The following is a 23,229-nucleotide window of genomic DNA, read 5'->3' on the forward strand; positions in this document are numbered from 1 at the left end:
AGAAAGATGAAGCGAGAAAGTAAAGTTCTGTCATGAAGTCTTTTGTGGCTCACCAGGAGACGTCCTGACTTAAATGTGGAGGTCAGATTTAAAGACTTTGCTCACTGAAAAAAAGGACTGCTGTTTTCTGTATCACCTTCAGTGGTGCAGGTGTTTACACTTATAATATGGGGCGGTACAGATGTAGTAAGAGGAGTTGTGTGTGTTCTGGACTTTGGACAACCTCTGAGGCTACTTTTCTATGATTATGTGTCAACTAAGTCGTTTATATTACAAACACACACATGCATGTATCTGTCCGATTCTGTGAATTTTCAAAACACTGAATCTCCTCTTCCATCAACATGCACATACAGACAATCTAAACCTCCTGTCCCACAGCCCTGTCTAGCTTTCCCTAACTTTTTCTCAGCCCCTCTTTCTTCTATGAGCTTCTATGTTTGTGTGTGTGTGTGAGATTGTGCGTGTTGCACTGCAGAATTATTAGTCTTCTTGTCGTGTCTCTAATGTGAAGCCCCCCTTATCAGCCAGTGAACAGTCCCCCCCCCCCCCCCCCCCTCAGCCCCCCTCTGCAGCTGTCACTGCACCCCCCACCACACACACTATTCTCTGAGGACAAACTCCCCAACACACACACCAAATACCCACATACACTCAAAACAAGGCGCATACAAATCTCTGTACGCAAGCCCGAGCAGTTCTTGACTCACACTCACACACACAATTTTATCTGCTCATTCGCAGGCCGCATGCTTTGGCAGCCAACAAGGGGGAGAAATATCCACTCACCCTACCACCCAAAACCCCCAAATGCCCTCTACCCACCACCCATTCCCCCACCAAAGAAGGCCCTAGTCCCAACTCTATCCCAGGAACAGAGAGAGAGGCAAACACAGGATGGAGGCAGGCCATGTAGCGGTGCCTCCTCCTGGGGGAGTTCATTACTCAGGCAGGGCGCTCCCTCCGGCCACCAGCCAGCAGCACTGCTGAGGTAAAGAAGGAAGGCCTCAGACAGCCGCAGAGCCCCCCACACATTATTTAAAATCCTCCAACTCACACGGACTCACAGTGTATTCTAATACTCCAATAGAGCCTCTCTCATTAGAGTGAAAAAAGGTGAAAAGAGATGAAAGGAGGGTGACATGTGAGGGCGAGGCAAATGACACAAAAGTAGAAAGACAGGAGGAAAAAGTGAGACACATGTTGACATCAGAAAGAAAGACGACTAATAGATGGATACATAGAATTAGCACTTATTGCATTGACCAAGTCGGCTGTGAAAGAGAGCGTCTTCCCCCTCTTCTCCTAGTCTCCCCCTCTCCATCTTTCTTCATTGTTGTTGTTTGTGTTGTTTTGTTGTTTATTTGAGTGCCCTGTCTTGCTGTGCTCCCCTACAGGCTTTGCTCCTGACTTATTTAGCAGTGTGTTTTCTATCATATTTGAAAAATGAAGAGCAGATTGGTTAATATTTCAAGACATCCCACTTGTACGGGAAAAAGAGAGAGAGACAAAGACAGAGGGAGACAGAGACTGGAGGAGAGGAAAGGAGGGAATACGAGGGAGGAATTCTCTTGTTCCTTAACCCCGATTCTGGGATTCATGCTGTGAGCCGAGGCACGCATGAACACACATGCATACACCAACGCAATGGCACATGCATTCCCCATTCCCCAAACACTCAGAGAACACATTGAAGAAAAGCCTCCTTACAAAATGTTCACTAACAAATACTGTACACACACAGAGAGACCACCATGTATACTGAAAAAATGCATCAAGAAAATATGTGCAGGCTGAGAGTGGAGATTTTCACCATTCCTCTTCAAGACACCAGCTCCAACCACTGAGCCCACCACCATCATCAGTAGTTGTTTAAACAATAAAAGCAGCTCAATAATACTGTGGGTATACCTAAGACACTAGGAAGTCACAACTTGCATTTGTTAATTTTTTTTGGCAGAATGAAGATTAAAAAATTAAATCGCGACATCCACAAATGATGTACCAATCAATCATTAACATAACATTTAGATTTCAACATAATTATAATCGCATGTAGCTACAACAAGCTTCCAGACACTATGATTTCATTATAACGACAGCAGAGAGTAAGAAGCTATATCACTTTTAATACCACTCTAGTATAAAGGACAGACAGGGCAGAGCAGGGAGAAGCTTTGTAGGTTTTTTTAATGTTTTAATCAAAGCCTAAACATTGACCTTGATACATGTGCTGTGTGAACACATACACACACAGGCAAACCCACTAAAGAAACATCCTTCAGATCTGATGTTCAAGAACACTAGTTCACAATAATACACATTTGTTCTTGATAAACGTCAGTTAAAGGTAAAGTTACACATTTGTAAAGTGGGTATGTCAGATATAAGGTGACGGGGGGAAAATATGCAAATATAATGTACATATCATTTTAGGTAAGACTTTTTCTAAGCAGCTAAAATGTCCCGTCCACAGCAGTACACAGCTAATCGACCATGTGGACACTCTGATTGGCCTCTCCACTCAGATGACGTCCTTAAGGTTACACACTCTTGATAAGTACTTAAAGGAGCAATTTGCCCCTGGAAAAAGCTAAGTCAAAGCTGGTGTTCTCTGTAATCAATAGAAGCAATAATATTTGAAATTGGCGTCATAGCTGTGGAGAAAGTTGTACAAACAGCTTGCAGTTTCGCCCATTCTACATTCCTACAACACCTAGCGTGCATTGCGCCCCTCCCTCTGAAAGGTACGGCCCAGCGCTGCAGAATTGAAATACAACGAGAATATACCGTTGGACCGTCTAAAACATCGTCAGGTCTGCAGTCCATTTCAAACCTGATGATTTTGAACGAGACATGACATCGGAGGCGGGCGTCCTACATTGAGGAAGTGTAGTTTAGCAAGCTCCCTGGAAAACCATCAGACTACATAAAATGCTTCATCTGGCGGAGGTTTTTCCAAGGCCCGTTGGAAATTGCATTTTTTTCCTACCATAATTGCATTAGCTCCCCATAATAGCATGATAGGACTGAGGTTGAAAATGGGGCGAACTGGCCCTTTAATGCAACCCCAATTCAAAGGATCTGAACTATCCCGTTAATGATAATAAAAAGGCAGTTATAACAATAGTTCAATGATCATATTAAATCATTGTTTACAAATCAAATGATCATTTCTTCTGTAGAATTTACAAATCTTTTCTCTAAATACACGCCACTTCATTTCCTTCCTCTAGTGCTGCTTACCTCACAGCAGAAAGTCACATGTCTGATTGAAACACAAACAAACAGGCTGGATTCGCAAAAGAAATATGCATGCACTCATGATCATTTAAAAAAAAAAACACATGTATGCATATACTTGTGCAAAAGCAAACACACACTTGACAATGGCACTCCTCTGTGACTTCCCATAGTGCAGTGAATTCCAATCAGGCGGTAAGCAGGACAGCTATTTCAAGGGACAAAGGACAGGGAGAGGAGTGAAGAGGGGAGGAAGGAGGGATGGAGAGGAGGGAGGATGGGGGTGGGGGGACAAAGGGTTCTGGTAGCACCCAGGGGAGAAGGCCCAGAGCAGCTGACGTCAGTATGTGTGTGTGTGTGTGTGTGTGTGTGTGTGTGTGTGTGTGTGTGTGTGTGTGTGTGTGTGTGTTCAATATTGCGGTGGGGGTAAATGGGAGTGTGAGAGAGAGGCTGGCAGAGTTGGTCCTGCTGCCCCCCTAGGGAGCTCTTGAGGCGGGGAGAGAGCGGCACAGAGCAGGGCTCCCAGCCCCCACATAACCAGGGGCCCAGACAGACAGGCTGGCAAAACAGCCGCTCACTCACCGGACCAAACAGTCAGTCAGTCAGCTGGTTAACAAAAAAGACTTTTATTGAAATATACAATAAGTTGCGCTCACTGGAAGGATCAGTTTAGTGGTCGTGCTTCGGTCTACCACATCGGTCCTCTCTGGGCATTTCTATCCTTCACTGCGATAAATATGAATCCCTCTCTGTCCACCGAGCATCTCACTCCCCTTTTCTGCATTCCCTCTCTCTCTGACTGACTCTCCCTTGATCCTCTTCTCCACTCTGCTTCGTCCTTCCCTCCGCCCTCCCTCTCTCCCTGGAGTTGTGCTTTTCTCTGACATTTGGCTGGACAAAGACGAGTCACACCTGAGCGCTGGGTTAAAACTATTATAGGCCCTCTCCCTGTGGTACACTGCCCTTTGCCACCACTGTCTGTGACTGAAACCATGTGTGTGTCTGTGTGTGTGTGTGTGTGTGTGTGTGTGTGTGTGTATGTGTGTGTGTGCCTGCACACCTGGGTATATCCTTGTAATAAACTTAGAATGTTATAAGTGTAATTGTAAATTCCATTTGCACACTGAAGGTGTGAAGCAGGTGAGCAGATATTATCAACTTTCCATCATATGTTTTTGTATTATATGCTCCAAGAACATTGGAGCGAAACAACATTTTCTGACTTGTCCCCTTAGTAACCGTTATTCATAATATCAATCATTAAGTCGTATGTAGTGATTGAGGAAGAATCCACTGTGCTTTCAGGTTATGATGCAGGTTTAACAGCTTCTATCACAACAAAAACATTGCGTACTGCGTGCAGCTTAAATAAACGATCACTATACGAGTGAACGAGAACAAAAACATGTTTCATTATCATAAAAAATCTACTGTTCTACTTTAAAGGGAAGATTTGATTTTATGTGTACTTAAAGAAGTCATGATGAAGAAAAACAAACATACAATGATGCAACAAATTGCCTAATGTAGAAAAAGACTTGAGAAAAATAGCTTAAGCAAAGTGCATAACAAATCTAAAGCATCAAACAGGGTGTGGAAGACAGAGGTGGGGAGAAAGAAAGAGTGGAAAAACAGAGGGAGGGAGACAAACAGGGGCTTCTTTGGGGCCAGCCGCCACAGGGTGTGTGTGTGTATGGTTGTGTGTATGTGTGTGTGTCTTGGGAGGGCACAGTGGGGGAGTTTGGGGGCATGGAGGAAGGGATCAGAGCTTTGGGGCCAGCTCCACAGGGAACAGAGAGGATGGGGAGAGAATAGAGGGAGGGTGTGGGGGAAGGGAGACAGAGGGTGAAAGGAAGGGATGTGGTCAGTTATGAGTTTGAGAACTCAGCAGGGAGGGACAGCAAGGAGCAGGAAGGAGGAAGGGAGGAAAAGGGGTGGGAGAGGAGAACAGGGGACATGAGACGTGAGAAGGAGAAGACAGGAGACAGGAGGAGAGGAGAGAATCATTGGGAGGTATAAGGTCGCAATGGGTGAGAGAAAAGGATGAGAATAAGGAAGGAAAGAAGGAAGTGGACAAAAAGTGGCTAGAGAGGTAGAAAGACAGGAGGTGGGGGGGTATCAAATGGAGGGATGTCGTATGTTCCACTTGGGAAGAGAGAAAGAAGAAGCAAAGAGGGAGAAACAGGGAGGGGAAAAAAGGAGAAAAAAGTCCCAGGTGTCAGCAGGAGGGGGGAGGAAAAAGAAAAGAGGGGGGGGGGGGGGGTGTTCTGGGGGTCCTGGTTGTTGGCAGGGGTGCAGGAATCCAAGGGAATGGCCTGTTCCTCATTATCGAGACACCCCCCTCATGTCCGCACACATATATGGAGGAGGCCCCCACATGGCCCCATGACAACTCTATCCTGACCTGTCCACACACACACACACTGATAGAGACATAAAAACACACACACACACACACATATACACACCAACATATACTCATATTTATATAGAGAGGGATAACTACAACATGACACACACACTGTACAGGCATGTTCAGGCACACACAATGCTGCAGCCCCCAACATAAACACACACACATCAAACCCACAGCACTGGGGATTAAGCTTTTCTAAAAATGCTGTTATGGGGTTTATGGGAGTTGTGGTCCAGAAGATACTGGTATGCAGTGAAATAAACAAACTTGCTGTTGTTTATGGGTTTACAAAACCTCCATCCACTGGCAGATTTAGTGGACAGTGGCTTAAAATGTCATATTCAACATATTAGGTATCTAGCTGAACTGTATGTGACAACGCAATCAGTATCTGTTTAAATAATAAAGTAAATATAAAGAAATTCTCCCTACAATGTCTTCAGCATCTTTCTTCAACATATCAAGCAGCTTGATGCTCAAAATGTGTGGAGGAGAGTCGTCATTAATCACTGACCCTCGGCTTGTGTTTTCGTTTTTCCAGCAGACAACCAGTAGGTTGCTCCTGACAATGTTGCTGACAAGATGTTCAAATAAACACCCAGAGGAGTAAATGCCTCTGAACTCCATGAGGTTAATCTGAGAGAGAAACGCCTGGTGTTCAAAAGGTTAGGAACAGCCAGGAACACTGTTAGCTCTGAAAAAAGACAATGAGATCCTGTCAGATTTCAGGGAGGGTACACATTTCTGATAGTGATGCTGTAATTAGTCAGTGTTAATCTTTACATTGGAACTGGGAGGTCAGCAGTGAAGTTTAGGTATGTCATTAACTGCACTGTGGCCCATACTAACTGCTTATATTTAATTTCTACACCTTGGTGGTGGTTTGACAAGTTTGCAGCATGGAAGAGGCAACAGTCCCAGTCAGGTGATTTATTTTGTACTGTTTGTCAACTCCCAATTATCTGTTTCAGTTCTTCTACAAAAAGAGCACAAAATTCCTAAAAGTTACAACCTTACAGTAACTGTAACAATGTGGTTGGTTGTCTAATTTTCAGTTGTGCTGTTGAATAATGGCCACAATATGACTTCACCGTGCAGTTTACCTTTGAGATATAAAACGTCATCACTTAATATTTTCGACATTTGTGTGAAATGTTGTCATAATTATTAAGTCATTATGAGAAAGGGACGGACTGATGGACAACCCAAAAACATAACGTTTTTTTAACAGGCAGCATCTTGATACAGTATTATTTACACATACGTCACTTACAATAAAATAACTGACAAATGATTTTAAAAAAGCAGTGTTTTCAGCTGTACTGGATTAAGAATGTCACTTGTTCCATAACATGAGTGCATCTAAATGTTAATCCGTCTCAGGATCTACTTGGTGTGGATGAAATACGATGTCCAGTCATGACTGAAACTTGCTTACAGTCAGAGTGCAACATCCAAATCTGAAATCCAAACAGTCCTACTGCGGAGATCAGACACATTTTATTTATTCCAAGATATGTAAATGTATATTTCTTTAATCTGACTGTGTAAATATTTGATCAATAAATAACACACAAACACAAACACACTGACACGCAGAGAGAAGCGGCGAAGCCTTTGGCTGAAGAATTCTAATGATTGTTTGGAGACAGAAGCAGTCGTCTCTGTCTTTGCCTTACACAGCCAGCAAAAGCACACAACTGGACTATAGATTTAGGCTTTTTACTGTCTATATGCACGCACACATATAGACAGATACACTGTCAAACACAGACACACACACACACAAATATTTACTCTCCGCAAGATCTACACACAGCACACAAGGACAGAGAGGGAGAGATGAGAGAGAAAGAAGAGGAGTAGAGAGAAGTTACATTTTTAATCGAGTGTTTCTTTTCCTTTGAGCAAAGTAGGGCTGAATACAAGGGGGTTAGCTGGTGCCAACGCACACACACACATACACACACACACACACACACACACACTTCCTTGTGTCCTTTGGCAAATTCTTCTTTTTCACTCTTGCATTAAGTAAGAAAAAAAGGGAGAGAGTCAAAGTAAGAGGAGCGGGAGGAGGAGGAAGAGGAGAAGGAGGGGGAAAGAGGGAAAAAAAGAAGGGAAGAGAAGAGAGAGGAGAAGAGAGAAAACGTCCCTGCAGAGTCTTTCTCCCTTCCTGGAGCGAGTGCGGGCCCCTGCAGCGCCGCCTGTGTAATTTCCAGTGGCAGTGAATACAGGTATTAATAAAAGCCCCATGGGGAAGAGCACACAATATAACCCTACATTTTCAGGCATTATGAAAGGACGCCCCCAGGGGTCCTCGGGCTCAAATTTCTGAGATGCAGGCATTGTAAAAAGATGCCCCCGGGGGAGGACCCCGCAATAGAAATCTGCTGAATTCAAAGCATTTCCAGAGCCCTGGTGGGAGCCATTACTCCCACTGGAGGAGCAGAGGTTTTTTTCACCCTCTCCTCTCTCCCTCCAACCGCTCTCTCTCTTTTTTTTTACCAAACATGTGTTGCTGACATGTTGACAGATTGCTCAGTGAGGTGTTTAGGTGCATGCACAAGGCACGTCTGCTGAGACACGAGCTCTCTCCCTCTCCTCCCCACTCTCTCTCCCCCCTCCTTCCTTTGCCAGTTCCCAAGTTCCATCCCTCCCTCCCTCCAACTGCAAACCTCTCAGCGCGCCCAAAACTGCTCCCATCCATATTTCATAAAGGAGAAACTAGGCTGAAAGAGAGAGAGACGGAGACAGAGAGAGGATGGAAAGAGTTTAGGCAAGAGGGAGAGAGAGAGGTGGGGGTAAGAAGAGGGAGAGGAGAAGACGACAGGGAAAAAAAGAGGAAAAGGGGAAGATAAAGAGAGACAAAGCGGGATCAAGGGAGGGGAACGGGAGGAGGAGAGGACAGATAAAGAGAAATAGAGCGATGTAGAGAGTGGGAGAACTCTGCGGTGAAAAATGAACCCTGTGATGAAAAATGACTTCACAACAACCCTTCTCCTTCTCACCCCCTCCCTGCCATCCCTCTATATCTCCCCCTCCCTCTCTGCATGGTGTACCCCCCCTTCTTCTTCTTCTTCTACAGCTCTCCTCTCTCCATCCCCCTCTCCTCTGGTGCCGGGCTCCTGCTCTCTCCCTGGAAAACCTGAGCGGCAGCCAGCTGTGTCTGTGTGTGTCTGTGTGTGTGCGCTGCGCTGCGCACTTGTATGTATGCCAAGGGCTTAGCACAGGAATCTTCGGGCCACCCCCGGGTACAGAGACACAGAGGGAAGGGGGGAGGGAGTAGGGAAGGAGGAAAGGGGGGCAAATAGTGATGAAGAGGGCAAGAGGGAGGGCGAGGGGAAAGATAGCAGCGAAGAGGATGGGAGGAAGCAAAAAAGGACTGAACATTAGGAAACTAAAAGTGTCATATTTATTTTGTCAATCAAAAGCTACCAGAGTAGCACACATACACACACTCTCACACACACACACACACACACACACACACTCACACACAGAGTCAGTGGCAGGGTCGAGTGCAGGAGGCTGTCTGTAATTTTGTTTCAGATTACACCCCTCCTGCCTCTCCTCCTCTCCCTCACTTGTAGAAAGTGATCTGTGGTTTTAATAAGAGTCTTGGCCTCACAGGACTCAGCTGCTATCCTGACGACAGACGCAGCGAGGTGTGTGTGTGCGGGGTGTGTTTCTCTATGCTTCAGAGTGTGTTACTCTGTGTGTGTGTGTATGACAGCGGGTTGCGACAGACGGTAAGAGCTTAGCAGTGGGGAGATGTCCCAGGGGAGGCAAACCAGTCACCCAAGGGTCCCCGCACTAACAGACGTGCTCTCTTCCCTCCCTCATGTTTTTCTCCCCCGTCTTTCACCTCCTCTCTGCACATTTGAAGTTCTACCTCCACTTTCAGCCTGACTCCTTCTCACCTGTCTTCATCCTCTCCCCTGTTACTGCTTTCCACTCCTCTTCTTTACCTCCCTCATTTCCCTCTCCACCTCCCCCTCCCTCCCAGCTAGACAGGCTCCCTGGTAATCTCTCCTCTCCCCCGCTGAGAGAGGAAAGAGAATAGACGAGAGTGCAGCTGTACGTGCTCAATTAACAGAGACCTCACAAATACCTTCGGAAGGAATATGCACAGTATATGACTTCTCTCCACACACACACGCACATCGTTTTTTACCCACATCATCTCACCATCTAAGAAGCGACTACCTGGGTTAATGACTTGCTATTTGTCACTGACAGCACCAGTTTCCGCCCCCTACCTTGACTGACAGCTCCTCAGTTTACTCTGTGCCTACCTTTTCATCACTTCCTCTTTCCCCTCAAGTGTTTTTTACTGACATCTTCAACAATCTCTCACCCTCTCACCCCTTCGTCTCCTTCTCACTCACACCTTGAATGAGTGTTTGGACACTGTTGACATCTCTGGAAGTGTGTGCGTACCAGGCAGCTAAATGGAGAGTGGCTGCACGAACACAGAGCCTCGATAGCAGTTTTACAACACAGTTTGAGAGCAGTTATAGCTGTACATACGAACACGCTGACCCAACATTGGAATGTCGTGGCCGGTAAGACAGCTTTTGGGATTCCCTCATGGGATGTGTATGCCTTTGTGTGTGTGCGTCCATGTGGCAGAGCAGGGCCAGAGAATGTTCTCCATTTGATCTGTAGGAGGTTTTTTTCCGCTGCTCCTCTCCTCAGGGAGCCCCTGCTCCACATTCTGACTCCTACTGAGACCCATCGACACTCCCCCGACTCACACTTTCGCTCTGTCTTTCTAACACATACTGTACACACACACAGGATACAGACTCCCATGTACTAAAAGTAGTAGGTGCATATGACACATACAACTATAACACTCAATATACACCTCAGGAAGTGCGCTCAGAGCCTCTAGCCATGTGGAATAGTTTAAAATATCAGCCTGTACTATAAGGAAAAAAAACAAGGTTCATCTACAGTAATTACTGCAGTGAAAGGTTTTGCTATGTGCACTATGTTGCAGTATGCTGTGGTGCACTAAACAGTATGCATTAAGGCATGGTGTCCGTACAAATGATAATATCCAAAGTATAATTTTAGGCGAGCTACTTAGCTAAATACCATATAACCAACATATAATTAACATGCAGTTGTGTAATGTCACAAAGTTGTAGTACTTTGTAAGAGTACTAAAGTCTTTTCTGGAAGTATCCGTCCTATACTTCAGTTTTTATATTTCTTCTTCCACTTTTACTCCACTACACTTTTTACTCACATTTTACTTTGAAGAAGATGCAAATATCTGTTAAGTCACTACTGGCCCACTGATGAAAGCCTTTGCATTTGCAGTATTACTGACTGGGTGTCTGGTGCGACTTTCGTGGAAAAAATCACAAGCGGCGGCCAGCAGTGGTTGGTCTGCCAGAGAGGGTAGGCGGAGCTAAGCGGCTGCTTTTCCGGTCTCTGCAAGTGTTGTGAGTAAACAGTAATCTACTATGGCTAAACAAACAAAGAAAAGATCGATGACTACAGATACAACTTGATGAAGTTGAATGAAAATCCGGGCGTTGGTATGGCACAAGTGGTTAAATTGGCGGCCATATATAGAGGCTATAGCCCGGGATTCAACTCCTGCTTTCGGCCCTTTGCAATGTGTTATCCCCACTCTCTTCCCCTGTTTCCACTATTCATTGTCCTTTCTCAATAAAAGCATGAAAGGCCAAAATAATTATCTGTAAAAAATAAATAAATGAAAATAAGTGAAAATCGCTCAGATGAAGGCAAACAGTCTAAAAAGGAAAGAGTTACAACCGGAGCCAACCGTGGACGTCACACGTTCAACAAAACTGAAATTTCAAAGAATAGCTCTTTAAGACTTTTCCTCGAGTTATATTAGAATAACTGGCTTTCACTTCTACCAAAGTCTTTTTCTGGTATGACATCTGTTATTTTACTCAAGTATGGCTTTCAGGTACTTCACTCCACAGTTAACATGTACACATTCACTAACATTCACTATCATTTTACAGGTTGGAATGAGAGGATTGAAAGGCGACAACTCTTCCATGTCTGGCCCGTGCTTGTTTTTTTGGATAAAAACAAATATCTGGAACAACAGAGCAGAAGCTAGCAGGTAATCAGTGCAATCCAACATCTTACTACTTCTGTTTACTTCTGTTGTGATTGTGTTAAATTGATTTACACACACAAACACACAGCACACACACATACTGAGTATCCTATCCATAATATTAAAGCAGAGCCGTCACACTGGCTTAAAGCAGCAGTGGAACAGAATAACAATGGAGTTGTAATAGAAGCACAAATTCTCTATCACACACACACACACAACCAGCTGAGCAGTCAGGCTCATGCACATTAATGTGGCATTACATTAACCAGATGTGTGAGGTCCGTGAGTATGTGCGTGTTTGAGTGGGTGTACACACATTTATGTGTCATTGATCTGTGCCACTGTGTGTGTGTGTGTGTCTCCGTGTTTGTTCAATTTCCACTCAAATTAATGGTGCCTCTTTATAGGCCTTCTGCTAGAGTGGCACTGAATTACTTGGTGCTTCACTCTCGCACCTGGGACCCATTCAATGTTATAGCCACAGCTAGCTGCTAACTTGGGACCCATTTGCGACAACAGTATAGTTAGCATTACAGATACCAGCTCTTTTTCTGCAGAGAATTCAGCGCTAACTAACATGCTTCACAAGCCAGCACCTGGGACCCACAGACATACATCTGATATTACTCAATAATTGATTGCTGACAGTAAACATGTCGACAGGAAACTTTAAGAGATTGGCAGCAAAGACTCTTTGGATATTAGATATTTGGAGCATTTCATTGCAAAAGGCTGTACAACATGAATTTATATTTGAGTAACACACTAGGACTCATTTTATCAAATGAGCTGCAGTTAGTGAATTCTTTCAAACATTCATGATCTTTTTTAGACAGATCACGAGGATTGAAAGACCAGTATCTAAAACATGGATCCTGGATCCTCTGTTCTCTCGTTTACCTAATGTTAAAGTTGTACAATTACAAATTACAAGTACAAACCTACAATTACAGTATATTTTACTTACTTACTCGTACAACATGGAGTCATCTACATCTAGCCTGGTTAGTTTATCTGTGTTGTGAGTTAAGCTACTCAGGCCTACTTGATCAAATCAGCATTGGCCCCAAGATATTTTGTGGTGATGATGAATAGCCGCTATTAGTTTTTATTCCACCTATGTATTTCAATCACAATATAGCATATATCATAGCTAGCTACTGCCAAGATGGCCCCGGTATTTCACCCACAACCAAGATGGCTGATGTCTGAGTTGTTTTGTTTCTGCTCAGGGACAAAGACACACAGCATCAAACTACAAAATGCATGAACACATTAACTGTCTCATGCAGATCTGGAGTGACGTGTGTTTATCCCCGGTAGGCTATGTGTTTTTTGTGTTTGTGTTTAAGTGTGCGCGTGTGCGTCCCATGCCCTCCTACTAAACTGGCTCCCTGGGGTCTGGAACAGAGAACTTAAAAGGATTCTTTAGTCCATGTGTTTTAATTTAGCCCTCTCCTCAATAATAACCAGAAAACTGTGGTCCCACCACTAACTTCATACACTTTCCTGCATGCACATCAGAGAAATACACATGTACAACCATATGCACAGTAACACACACCAACACATAGATGAACGAACACAGGCCCCCTGCATGCCAGTGCACACACATCCCACAGAGCTGGGGGATTACTCTGCAATCTCAACCGCTCTTTCTCCTGGGAAAAACATGTTTTATCATTTCATTTCATTTCTTTCTTCTGCGCTCCCTCTCGCCCTCCCTCCCTTCCTCTGCTTTCTCGCTCAGCAACATGTAGCCCTCCCCAGACTCCTGTGCTGAAATCACAGGCCACATCCCGTGCTCTGACAGCAGCCCTGCGCTTTTGGCAGTGTGATTCTGTGTATGTGTGTGTTTGTGTGTGTGTGTGTGTGTGTGTGTGATCCCTTTTGAAATTATGGAACACAAAGGGCAAGATAAAAAGATAATACAATAATAAAATAAAGGCATTACTTGTATGGAGTTACATTAAGCTTCGAGTTACTGAAGGATTAAAGTGATTGCAATACAGTGGACCAACCTATTAAGACAAGTCTAAAGCTTTGGGTCTACAAGTACAAGCATATTGAACCCCTATGACCTGTAGTATTCCCATTCTTTGTGAAAATATAATTTCTGTAATATTACGACTTCAAGGATGTCTCCAAGACAATGCATGAGACCTAAGACCACCAATTACCCTGGGATTGGATGTCAAGCCAGCAGGTGAAAAAGGGGCTTCTGAGGCAGGGGTCTTAGCTTCTACATTACACAGTCTCTGGAAATACTATCTCTACCAGTTTAAACAAAAGCCCTCCATACCCCCTCTCCCTCTTTCTTCATCCTCCTATCAACAGTAAACACACACACTCATACGCTAAGAGGCAGACTGCCTTGCAGTAACAAGAAAATGTGTGTGCATGTGTGTTCATGTGTGTGTGTTGGCTTGTTAAGTGAGCGTTTGGATTAATCTGTAGGAACCAGATGCCCCCGCCGCGTTCCTTTCAGCCCTTCCATTAATTACACCAGTACTAATAACGGCTTTTGTGTGGAGGTGTGTGTGTGTGTGTGTGTGTGTGTGTGTGTGTGTGTGTGTGTGTGTGTAGGTGCACGTGCACATGCATGCACATGTCTATCCCCATGAAAACACATGGGTATAACTGAATCCAATAGATATAGGTATTCAGGAACAAGGGAAGGCCTGATTCACCCGGGAATTGTGATTCTGCATGATGCAACTAAATAGTTTTATCTTTACTTTAGTCGTACAGGGCAGCATACTGTCCACTAAAAACATGCTGCATCATTAAACCACACATGTAAAATCACATTAATACCACATTTTCCCTCATTTCAAGTACCTGAAAAGGTTTAAAAGATCTAGATCATAGAGCATGGATTCAGTTCTACCTCATTTCTAATATGGTTGTTATAGCAACAACATGAGTTTTCCTTTAGTGAGGAAATAAAAAACGTGTAATTCTTCAGACTACAAACGGTTAAGTTTCTAATTTCTATGTAAGCTCATTGTGGGATGGGGTATACAGAACTCCAAGATCACTAACATACCAGGATTTGGCCTTCATGCTTCTCTGTATTTGTAGTAAAATAAGAAATTGAACAGCACTAACTATCCACATTAACAATCTTACCAGCTGGGCAGTGGTTGGTTCTGTGTTCAGTGAGCTCTGCCAGACAGTCAAAGTCCTGTTGACAGTTGTCACAGGTGAAGATGGACTCGTCATCTAGGTCATCGTCATGATCTCGCTCATCACGGTCATCGTGCTCCTCCTGTTCTCCGTCCTCAGCAGCCGGCCCCTGGCGTTCTTTGGGCTCTGCATCTCTGTCAGATGCCGGGACTTCTGGGGAGAAACAATGTATAACCATGAGTTACAGAGCTAATATATGCAAATGCACATGCGTGGTTTTTGTTACCATCTTTAAGATTTTCAAAAAGCTTTCCAGGAAGCTTATTATCATAGCCTGATCCTGTTTTTCTGTGGCAACAGCAAACCCTGTATATAAGACCTGTTGTTGTACAGACATTCATCGTCCCTCCTCCTTCTCTAAACGTATTCATTCAGAACTTTTTCATTTAAAATTTGATTTATTTTTACCTGCACAAATAATATTTTACCCCTCTTCACCAGCTATGTTTTACCAATTACATGTTCCACTTGACTTAACTGTACCAAGTGTGTGTGGAGCATCACTCCAGCATGTGTGTGAGTGTGTGTGAACGTGTGTGTCCTGGTAGCAGACAGGCAGAGTGTGAGGGGGGACCAGTGGAAGGCTGTGTCGGCCCAATCCTCACCGCTCCTTTGTGTCTCCATTTTCACACCTTATTATCACATTATAAACGCTGAGGATCCAATAAGACTGACACTGAAGACACGGGTGAGGAGGAGAGAAAAAGACTGAGAGATAGGTGGTTGAAAAGCAGGAGATAGGTATGGAGGGGAAACACACACGAGTCAAACAAGGATGCCGACAGATGCAGTTTTGCAGAAATGTAGTTTATTCTTTGTGCTCTTTGCATTTTTACAGGGCACTGCCTTCTGTCTCAAATCATTTAACCTCACAGCAACACTTAACAAATCCCGATCTACTAAAGAACAAAACAGAATCAGTCTAACAGCGAGGAGTGTGGAGAAGAAGGAGAAAGGAAACGTTGCAAATATGCTATCAGACCCTTTTACACTGCCAGTTCAAGGCGGGATTATTACGCCTCTGTTACGTTCTGCTTTCTATGTAAAATGCACGGAGGTGGAATGGTGGGGCGACGTGTGTGTATTTGAAGCACGCGCTGTTTGTTTACACCTCGCCCAAGTTTTGCTTCCGAAACTCGGGAACGACAGAATGTGCACCTAATAAACAGGAAACTAAATTTGAAGCTCTGGCCGTTACAGAGACTCAATAACCTCCATTACTTTTAATGACAAACTAACTGCCTTTAGTGAGTGCAGTTATGGGTCAAAAGAAAGAAGCTCCAATTCAGTTTTGTTGATTAAGAGTTCCAACATCATTGCATATGTGTAAGGGGCAGAGAATTAATCGATTTTGATGTCTTTAATTTCAGCATTTAATTTAAATGATTTTAATATTAGAAAAAGGCAAACAGAAAAACCTGGTATTCATGACAGCATCAGCAAATCTGAGCAGGTACAGTGGAAAACCATTCCACTGGTTTTCCAGGTCATCAAGAGTACCAGTTTCCTCTACCAGTTAAACATGTTCATGAGTCAAATTTAGACAGATTAGAGAGAGGTGCACCAGCTCCATCCCACTCTGATTTATTATGGGAGAGGTGTGATGGGAGAGAGGGATGCTGGGAGGTGGGGAACGAGGGATTGAGGTGATGGGGTGTTTGGGGGCTGCAGGAGAGGAAGACAGTAATGGAGGGATAGAAGGAGGGATAGATGAAGGGATGGTGAAGAAGAGAGGGAGGGTGTTGGCCATCTGTCCAGTGGTGAGAGCACCGTCTGGCCAGGGAGAGAAAGTGGCCCCTTGGCTGACAAAACACACACATGCACAATCTAATAAACACACCACATGCATGCACACACACGCTGGTGCACACTCACACAATAATACACAGGTATCCATACACAGTGAAGCACATACAGACGTGCACAGATGTACAAAACATGCATACATGTGTGTGTGTGTGTGTGTGTGTGTGTGTGTGTGTGTGTGTGTGTGTGTGTGCGTGTGTGTGTGTGTGCGTGTTTGCGTGCGTGGGTGCGTGCGTGTGTGTGTGTGTGTGTGTGTGTGTGCACGCTTGAATGTAATTAAGTGCAGTTGAGCTGTGTGACTGATTACATTTCAACCAGATTTCACATAGATGGGATCAGAATAACTTGAGTTCATTCAAGTTAAATTCAATGTAAGTAAAAATCACACTCTTTAAACAACCACCTAAAAAAGCAAAATTCTCACACTGTTGATAAAAAGACATTTGAGTTCTCAAAGTATGGGTAGGAAACAAAATAAATGCTTATCACTGGGGTTTGTTTTTTGGATATTTTTTCAGTGCAGCTTCTTCCTGTCCAAAATCAGGTGTACACCTCCACAAAACATGCACTTATGCACACACACACACTCCCCAGGGTGCCCTGATGCCAGAGGTGAGGGCAGTGCCAACTCCAGCGCATGCCAACACTACCTGCTGTCATAGCAACAGAGGGAGGAGCTAGATGAAAGCTCTCCATCTTGCACCCCTCTGTCCTCATCTCTCCCTTGTCTCTTTGAGGACTTGTTTTTCTCTGCTCTAGTCATCGTTTAATTTTTTCTTCAGCCCACAATCACGGTGCAGTGGGATAAAGAGAGAGATGGGTGTCAGAACAGAGGAAGAGGAAGGGATGAGAGAGGATCACACAGCTGGGGGTGTTTTGATTTGCACATGGGTCTGTTTAGTGTCCTCTACCCCCCACCTTACCACCCACCTCGCTCAACACATGGACAGGATAATTATGTGTCCTCTTATGGATCTCAGAGAGATGTAGATGGGGGGCCTTAAAATGAGAACTATAACTGTGAGCTCCTTGATACTGTTGTGATCATTACACAGCTCAAACTGTGGTTAGAGACCTCATTGCTCGGCCACAGGGTGTATCTGTGATCGACGATCTGTGTGTGCTTCTGTTGTGTTTTGAGCATTATTTTATGACGCCACGGAGCCAAGTTTTTAGTACAAAAGGAAGGTCTCTAACTTTTTCAGTGAGTCAACACCAAATGTACAGTTGTACAGCTTAGTTTCAGCTGTAAAACATCCTGGAATGTGTTTTCCCTAACAATATTAAAGCTCCTGCGAGGACTTTTTTACTGCTTATGAAACCCGGCTGAAATTAATTCTGATTACTCTATATGAGCTACAAAAGCAAAGCAGACCAGCAGGAAGAAGATTGATTATGTCTATAAAGTCATTTTTAATGCCTGAAACTGCTGCGGGGGGGTAGGTGTCAGACGAAGCCTTTAACTGCGCCCTGCCTTTGTTTACATTTTCAAGGGCAAAAGTTTGAAGTGAGTGATACATACGACTGTTAAAAAACCAGGATGAGATTTTGTTAGAAATCACCGCTTAAGCATGTACAGGACAAAATCAGCAAAGAGATAAGAGGTACAGCTCTGTCCACAGGGGGCGCCAAAATCAACACAAACCAAAAGTTCCTCACAGGAGCTTTGATAACTTTATAATAATAACTTTAGCAGCTTTAAAAACAGAAGTTTACAAAGTGCTTTGACAGACAAAGCAAAGGCAGGAACTCAGGAAGATTACAGAATACACAGCAGATTACAGAACATACAGCACTCAGGCCAAACAGAAAGAAGTCTAGAAAGGCAAGAATGTGGAAGGCAAGAAAATGTAAAAATTCGACAAGAATAAATGCAAATAAAAGGAATAAAAGTGATAAAGCAGGCAGAACTCAAAATGCAGTTAAAGCAATAAAGCAATACAAATAAAGAGATAAAGAATAAAAGAAAAAAAGACCACAAAAGACAAAGAAACAAGAATAGAACATCAGAAGAGGACTTAAGAACAGATGAAAAGATTCAAAGCTTTAAAATGCATCTAAAAAGGTTACATCACATTAAAGCAAGTCTGTAAAGCTGAGTTTTAAGAAGTGATTTAAAAGAAGTCACTCATTCTGCATGCCTTATCTCCTCAGGCAGGTCGTCATATTAACATCTTTTAAACGCACCTGGGTCAAAGGAATAAACCATAATGCTAGTGTGTTGGTTTCATTTACGGACATGCTGCTTCAGCCCTCTATTGTCTTGGTGTTTTACCAAGGGCGGGGCTAAGCCTGCAAAAGCCCAGGTCAGACTAGAGGTCTTCACAGGGCCACCGGAACCCAAGGACCCGGAACCCAAACCGGGACCCGGATGGGTTTGAGTCCACGTATTACGTGGGCAAACGGGTCCGGGTCGGGACTCATTCTATAACCCCTGGGTTCCGGGTCTGTTCAACATTATGTGTAATACTCGAGTGGATCCGGGAGGCCAGGCCGTGATTAGAAAGTGTTGGTCATGATTAAAGAAAAATGTATTTCCTCGCTGATGTGAAAAAAAAAGCTGAAAGAAAATGGATATAAAGAGGTAAAACCAGCAGCTTCTACACGAGCCGCGCATTTGTCATCCGTCTGCGTGACAGCAAGTACACTTTTAATCTGAAATAACTAGTGGATTAGCATTGCTGTTTTTATCAACACGACATGGATAACAGAAAACCTGGATATGTCCTCCTTTATGAACTTTCTTGGCAAGGAGGATGGATTATATGCACGGCCAGGCACAGGGGAGAAGGCTACGTCACATTCGGTAGGACAAAAAGTGTTGTTTTGACAGCTGACTAACGGTAACCTGTTAATAGCAATCAGCTGTGAAGTCGATGCTGATCGGGTCTGTTTCGCCCATATGGGTCGGGTCTGACATATCTCGGCTCTGCACAGGTCCGGGTCCCAGCTTTCAAATAAAAGACGGGTCCGGTTCGGTTCCGTGATGCACGTTTACGGGTCTCTTGGGGTTCGGCCACAAAGTTTTGGACACGTGAAGACCTCTAGTTCAGACCAAAGATTAACAATGAGACAAAACTGCAGCAAGGTGAGCTGTGAGACGAGCCACTGACTGCTTGTAAAAGTTACCAGTGGCTCACTTTTGAACCTAAGGCCTGTCACCTTTTTCAACAGCCAGTCAGCTTGTAGCGCAGTCAGGGGGGCAAGTGATAAATACACTTATCCATTGGGTACAAGAACAGGAGAAGAACAGAGAGCTCCTCCAGAATGGTGTCGCTCAGTTAAGAAGCCAATGTGCCAATGTTAACCTGCACTTCTGTTTATGTTGTCAGGACGCTTTGAAAGCAATGCATAGTGATTTCATTAACATCTCAATTCAGCAGCACAGAAATGACTGTTTATCTTTACAAGCAACATTTATAATCTACAATCCAATCAATTGTGTACGCTGCAAATGCATTTGATCAAGTTTTACACGTGAACACAGCGTTTGAGATGTACTAGTGTTAAACTGCACATCTTTTTCAAATTTGATCTTGTGTTTATCGTATTACTCCCTAGACTCCCTCACATCCCCTTTCTCCTTTTCTACATCACCCCCACCCCCACCACACCACAAAGAAGCAGCAGGCCTCCTTAATGAAAGCAGCCATCTCCCATGGGCGCTAAGGGTGCAGAGGGGCATGTGTGTGCGTTTGTGCGTGTGTGTGCTGGGGTATTGATTAAATAGTACGACAGTGGTCCCTAGCTAAAGCATGTGTGCACCATCCGCCCCATCCACCCGCAGTCTTTCTCTCTTTCGCAAACAGAAAACACACACACACACAGCAGGATATAGCTTTAGTCACTCATAGACATACGAACAGACACAAACGCACACATGCACACACACACACTCTACAGAGAACTATTATCTCTGAGTCACAGACTGTCCCTATGCCAGGAATAACTGCACATTCCCTCTTACACATAAACACACACACACATGCACAAACACAAACCCTTCAATCCCAAGCCCGGACACCCTGTTATATTCTTACGTCATCCACAGAGACACGCAATAAGTCAAAATCACGTCCTGCACTTTAACTAGAGAAATATGAAAAATACAAATTTCACTAATAAATGAGAGCCACAGTTAAATGAGTAATCATTTTTTGCCTAACAGCACATATTTGAGAAGAAAAGGTTTCATCCAGTTCCTGAGTAAAGGAGCTCTGCTAATTTTTATTCTAGCCACGTAATGAGGGACTGAATCACACCTGGGATGCACACTGAATGCAATTAAAGTAAATTAACTAGCTGGTGGGATAGAAAACCAGCGGCATTCTGGGTCCTAGGATGGGAAACCATTGTTTGAGTCAGCAGGAAACAAGGATTTGTATATACAGTATGTGCAGAAAAAGGAAACTACACTGTGTCTTTGGCATCAACACTTCTTTGTCTCCAGTGTAATATATATTTTGTATTTAAATGTTATCATGGGCTTATAAAAAGATGTCAGTCTTAAAAATTGGTTTAAACAGCTATCACCATCATGCATGCAAAGTTTTTAACCCTCTGGACTCTGCAATAGAAACGCTCCATCAGTGATGTCATTTCTTCTTCTCTTAATAAAAGGTTGCGTACCTCAATTAAAGAATTAATAAAAGTATTGAAATTGTGTCATTAAAAAAATACAAAAATTGGACATGCTTTTGCTAAATAATCACAAAAAATACTGATCCAAAACTATTCTGAATGAAGAAACTGAGCAAATATTGTGCAGTGCATTGTTTTTTTGTTTTTCCTTTTTGTTACTCTGCGGGTACTCTGATTAACTATATTAGAACCTTAGGCCCTGTGAATATACAAGGAGCCTCATTCACCTTCTTTAGACTTTAAAAACATCATATGATAAAAACTGTGATGCAGACTCGCAGCGCTGAGAGGAGGCGAGCATGAGCACAGAGGGAGGTAGGGAGCGGGTGATAGCGGATTGAAGTGATGACGTGACATAGGGTGATAGCGGATTGAAGTGATGACGTGACATACAACTTAGTTCCATCCTGAAACCTGATGCTCCTCTAAAGTTCTGTGTGAAATATATGAACTACACAGCAGACTGGAGTCTCTTTTAACAGTGACAGACAGACAGATCCACATTATTAAACATCTGTGTCCTCCCCGCGCTGCGTTAATATAAACTATGATGAACTGATCGCAGGTTACAGCTCCTGCTCATGTCATTCACAGCATGTGGAGACGGACTTTATACTTTATAGTAACGGAAATACAGACAGATTGTGACGTTATTGAGCCAGGTACAGAGCATGAAAACCACACACAGATCTGTGATCTCGCTTCAGTAAACCAACAGCGCATGTCACAGAGAAAAAACAAAACAAAAAACGAAGGCTCGACTTGAAGAATTTCAAGTCGACAGAGTTGTCACAGACAGAGGTTCGACTCGTCGACTTTCAGGGGGCAGCCCTAAACCTGAAATTATGTAAATTATGCAACCATAGCTAGATGGTGGAAACACTGCTGCAAGCACACTGTCAACTTGTTCAACATCTTATTTTAGGTAATTTCACATACTCACTTGTAAATTAAAAGCCTTATTGTCCTGCTGCAAAAAGAATGAAGGCTCTAGATATAACTGTATATTTATTTTATATCAATTTAAATAGGATTATGCATTATCTCTTACACCTGCCCACAAAATATCCATTTGCATGGGGTTAAAGCAGGCTAGATATTTAAGTTAATCACTTTTACATCTCATCCATGGATTCATAAATATATCTCAGCAGAAGTGCCATCATCGCTTATAAATACTTTCTTACTACATTTTATCGCAATGAATTCACAGACAATGTACTGGTCCCCATGACATCCAAGAGAAAGTCCTATTATATATTACAGACTATTTTAAGACTATTTCCATATACAGGCATCTGTATATGACAGCACACAACATCAGGAGAGGACGTGCAGAGAAGGTGTTTTTACACCGTGTGTCTCTGGAGGAAAAGTCATAAGTAATATTGTTGGCTGTACCGAGCAGCCTCAGTAACCTGAGGACAATGTGCTGTTTATTAACAGATAAAAATATAAATATATAAAAGGATACCTCAGGAATAATGAGGTCACTTTGCATATCTGCAGGAAAGATATATGCAGGTGGTGTGTGTGTAGGGTGTCGTTGCATATGTGTGTGTTTGTGTGTGTTTGTGTGTGTGTTTGTGTTTGTGCGCACCCTGGGTAATTAGATAAAGAGAAGTGAATTAGCAGAGTCCACAGTGCAGAATGATGTTACGCAGCCTAACCACGCCTAGCTGAGACCCACTAATCACCACTCGTTAGGCTCACAGAACAGTGTGTGTGTGTGTGTGTGTGTGTGTGTGTGTGTGTGTGTGTGTGGATGTCTAGATGTGTTCATAGCATGGCTGTGTTTGTTAGTTGTGTGTGTTAT

The 23,229-nt window shown here is 43.5% G+C and overlaps 1 protein-coding gene across 1 annotated transcript in view; it reads right to left on the reverse strand.

Annotated features, from left to right (window-relative positions):
• Positions 1–23,229, reverse strand: part of znf423 (zinc finger protein 423) — a 151,574-nt gene that overhangs the window by 96,078 nt on the left and 32,267 nt on the right. The window contains exon 3 of the mRNA XM_069686525.1: positions 14,910–15,119. Within this exon, the coding sequence (XP_069542626.1) occupies positions 14,910–15,119 (210 nt within the window). The remainder of the gene's footprint in view (positions 1–14,909; positions 15,120–23,229) is intronic.

This window comes from Semicossyphus pulcher, unplaced genomic scaffold (assembly GCF_022749685.1).
Source record: "Semicossyphus pulcher isolate SPU_LCO1_2020_fin unplaced genomic scaffold, fSemPul1.0.p SCAF_8, whole genome shotgun sequence".
Classification (NCBI taxonomy): Eukaryota; Metazoa; Chordata; class Actinopteri; order Labriformes; family Labridae; genus Semicossyphus; species Semicossyphus pulcher.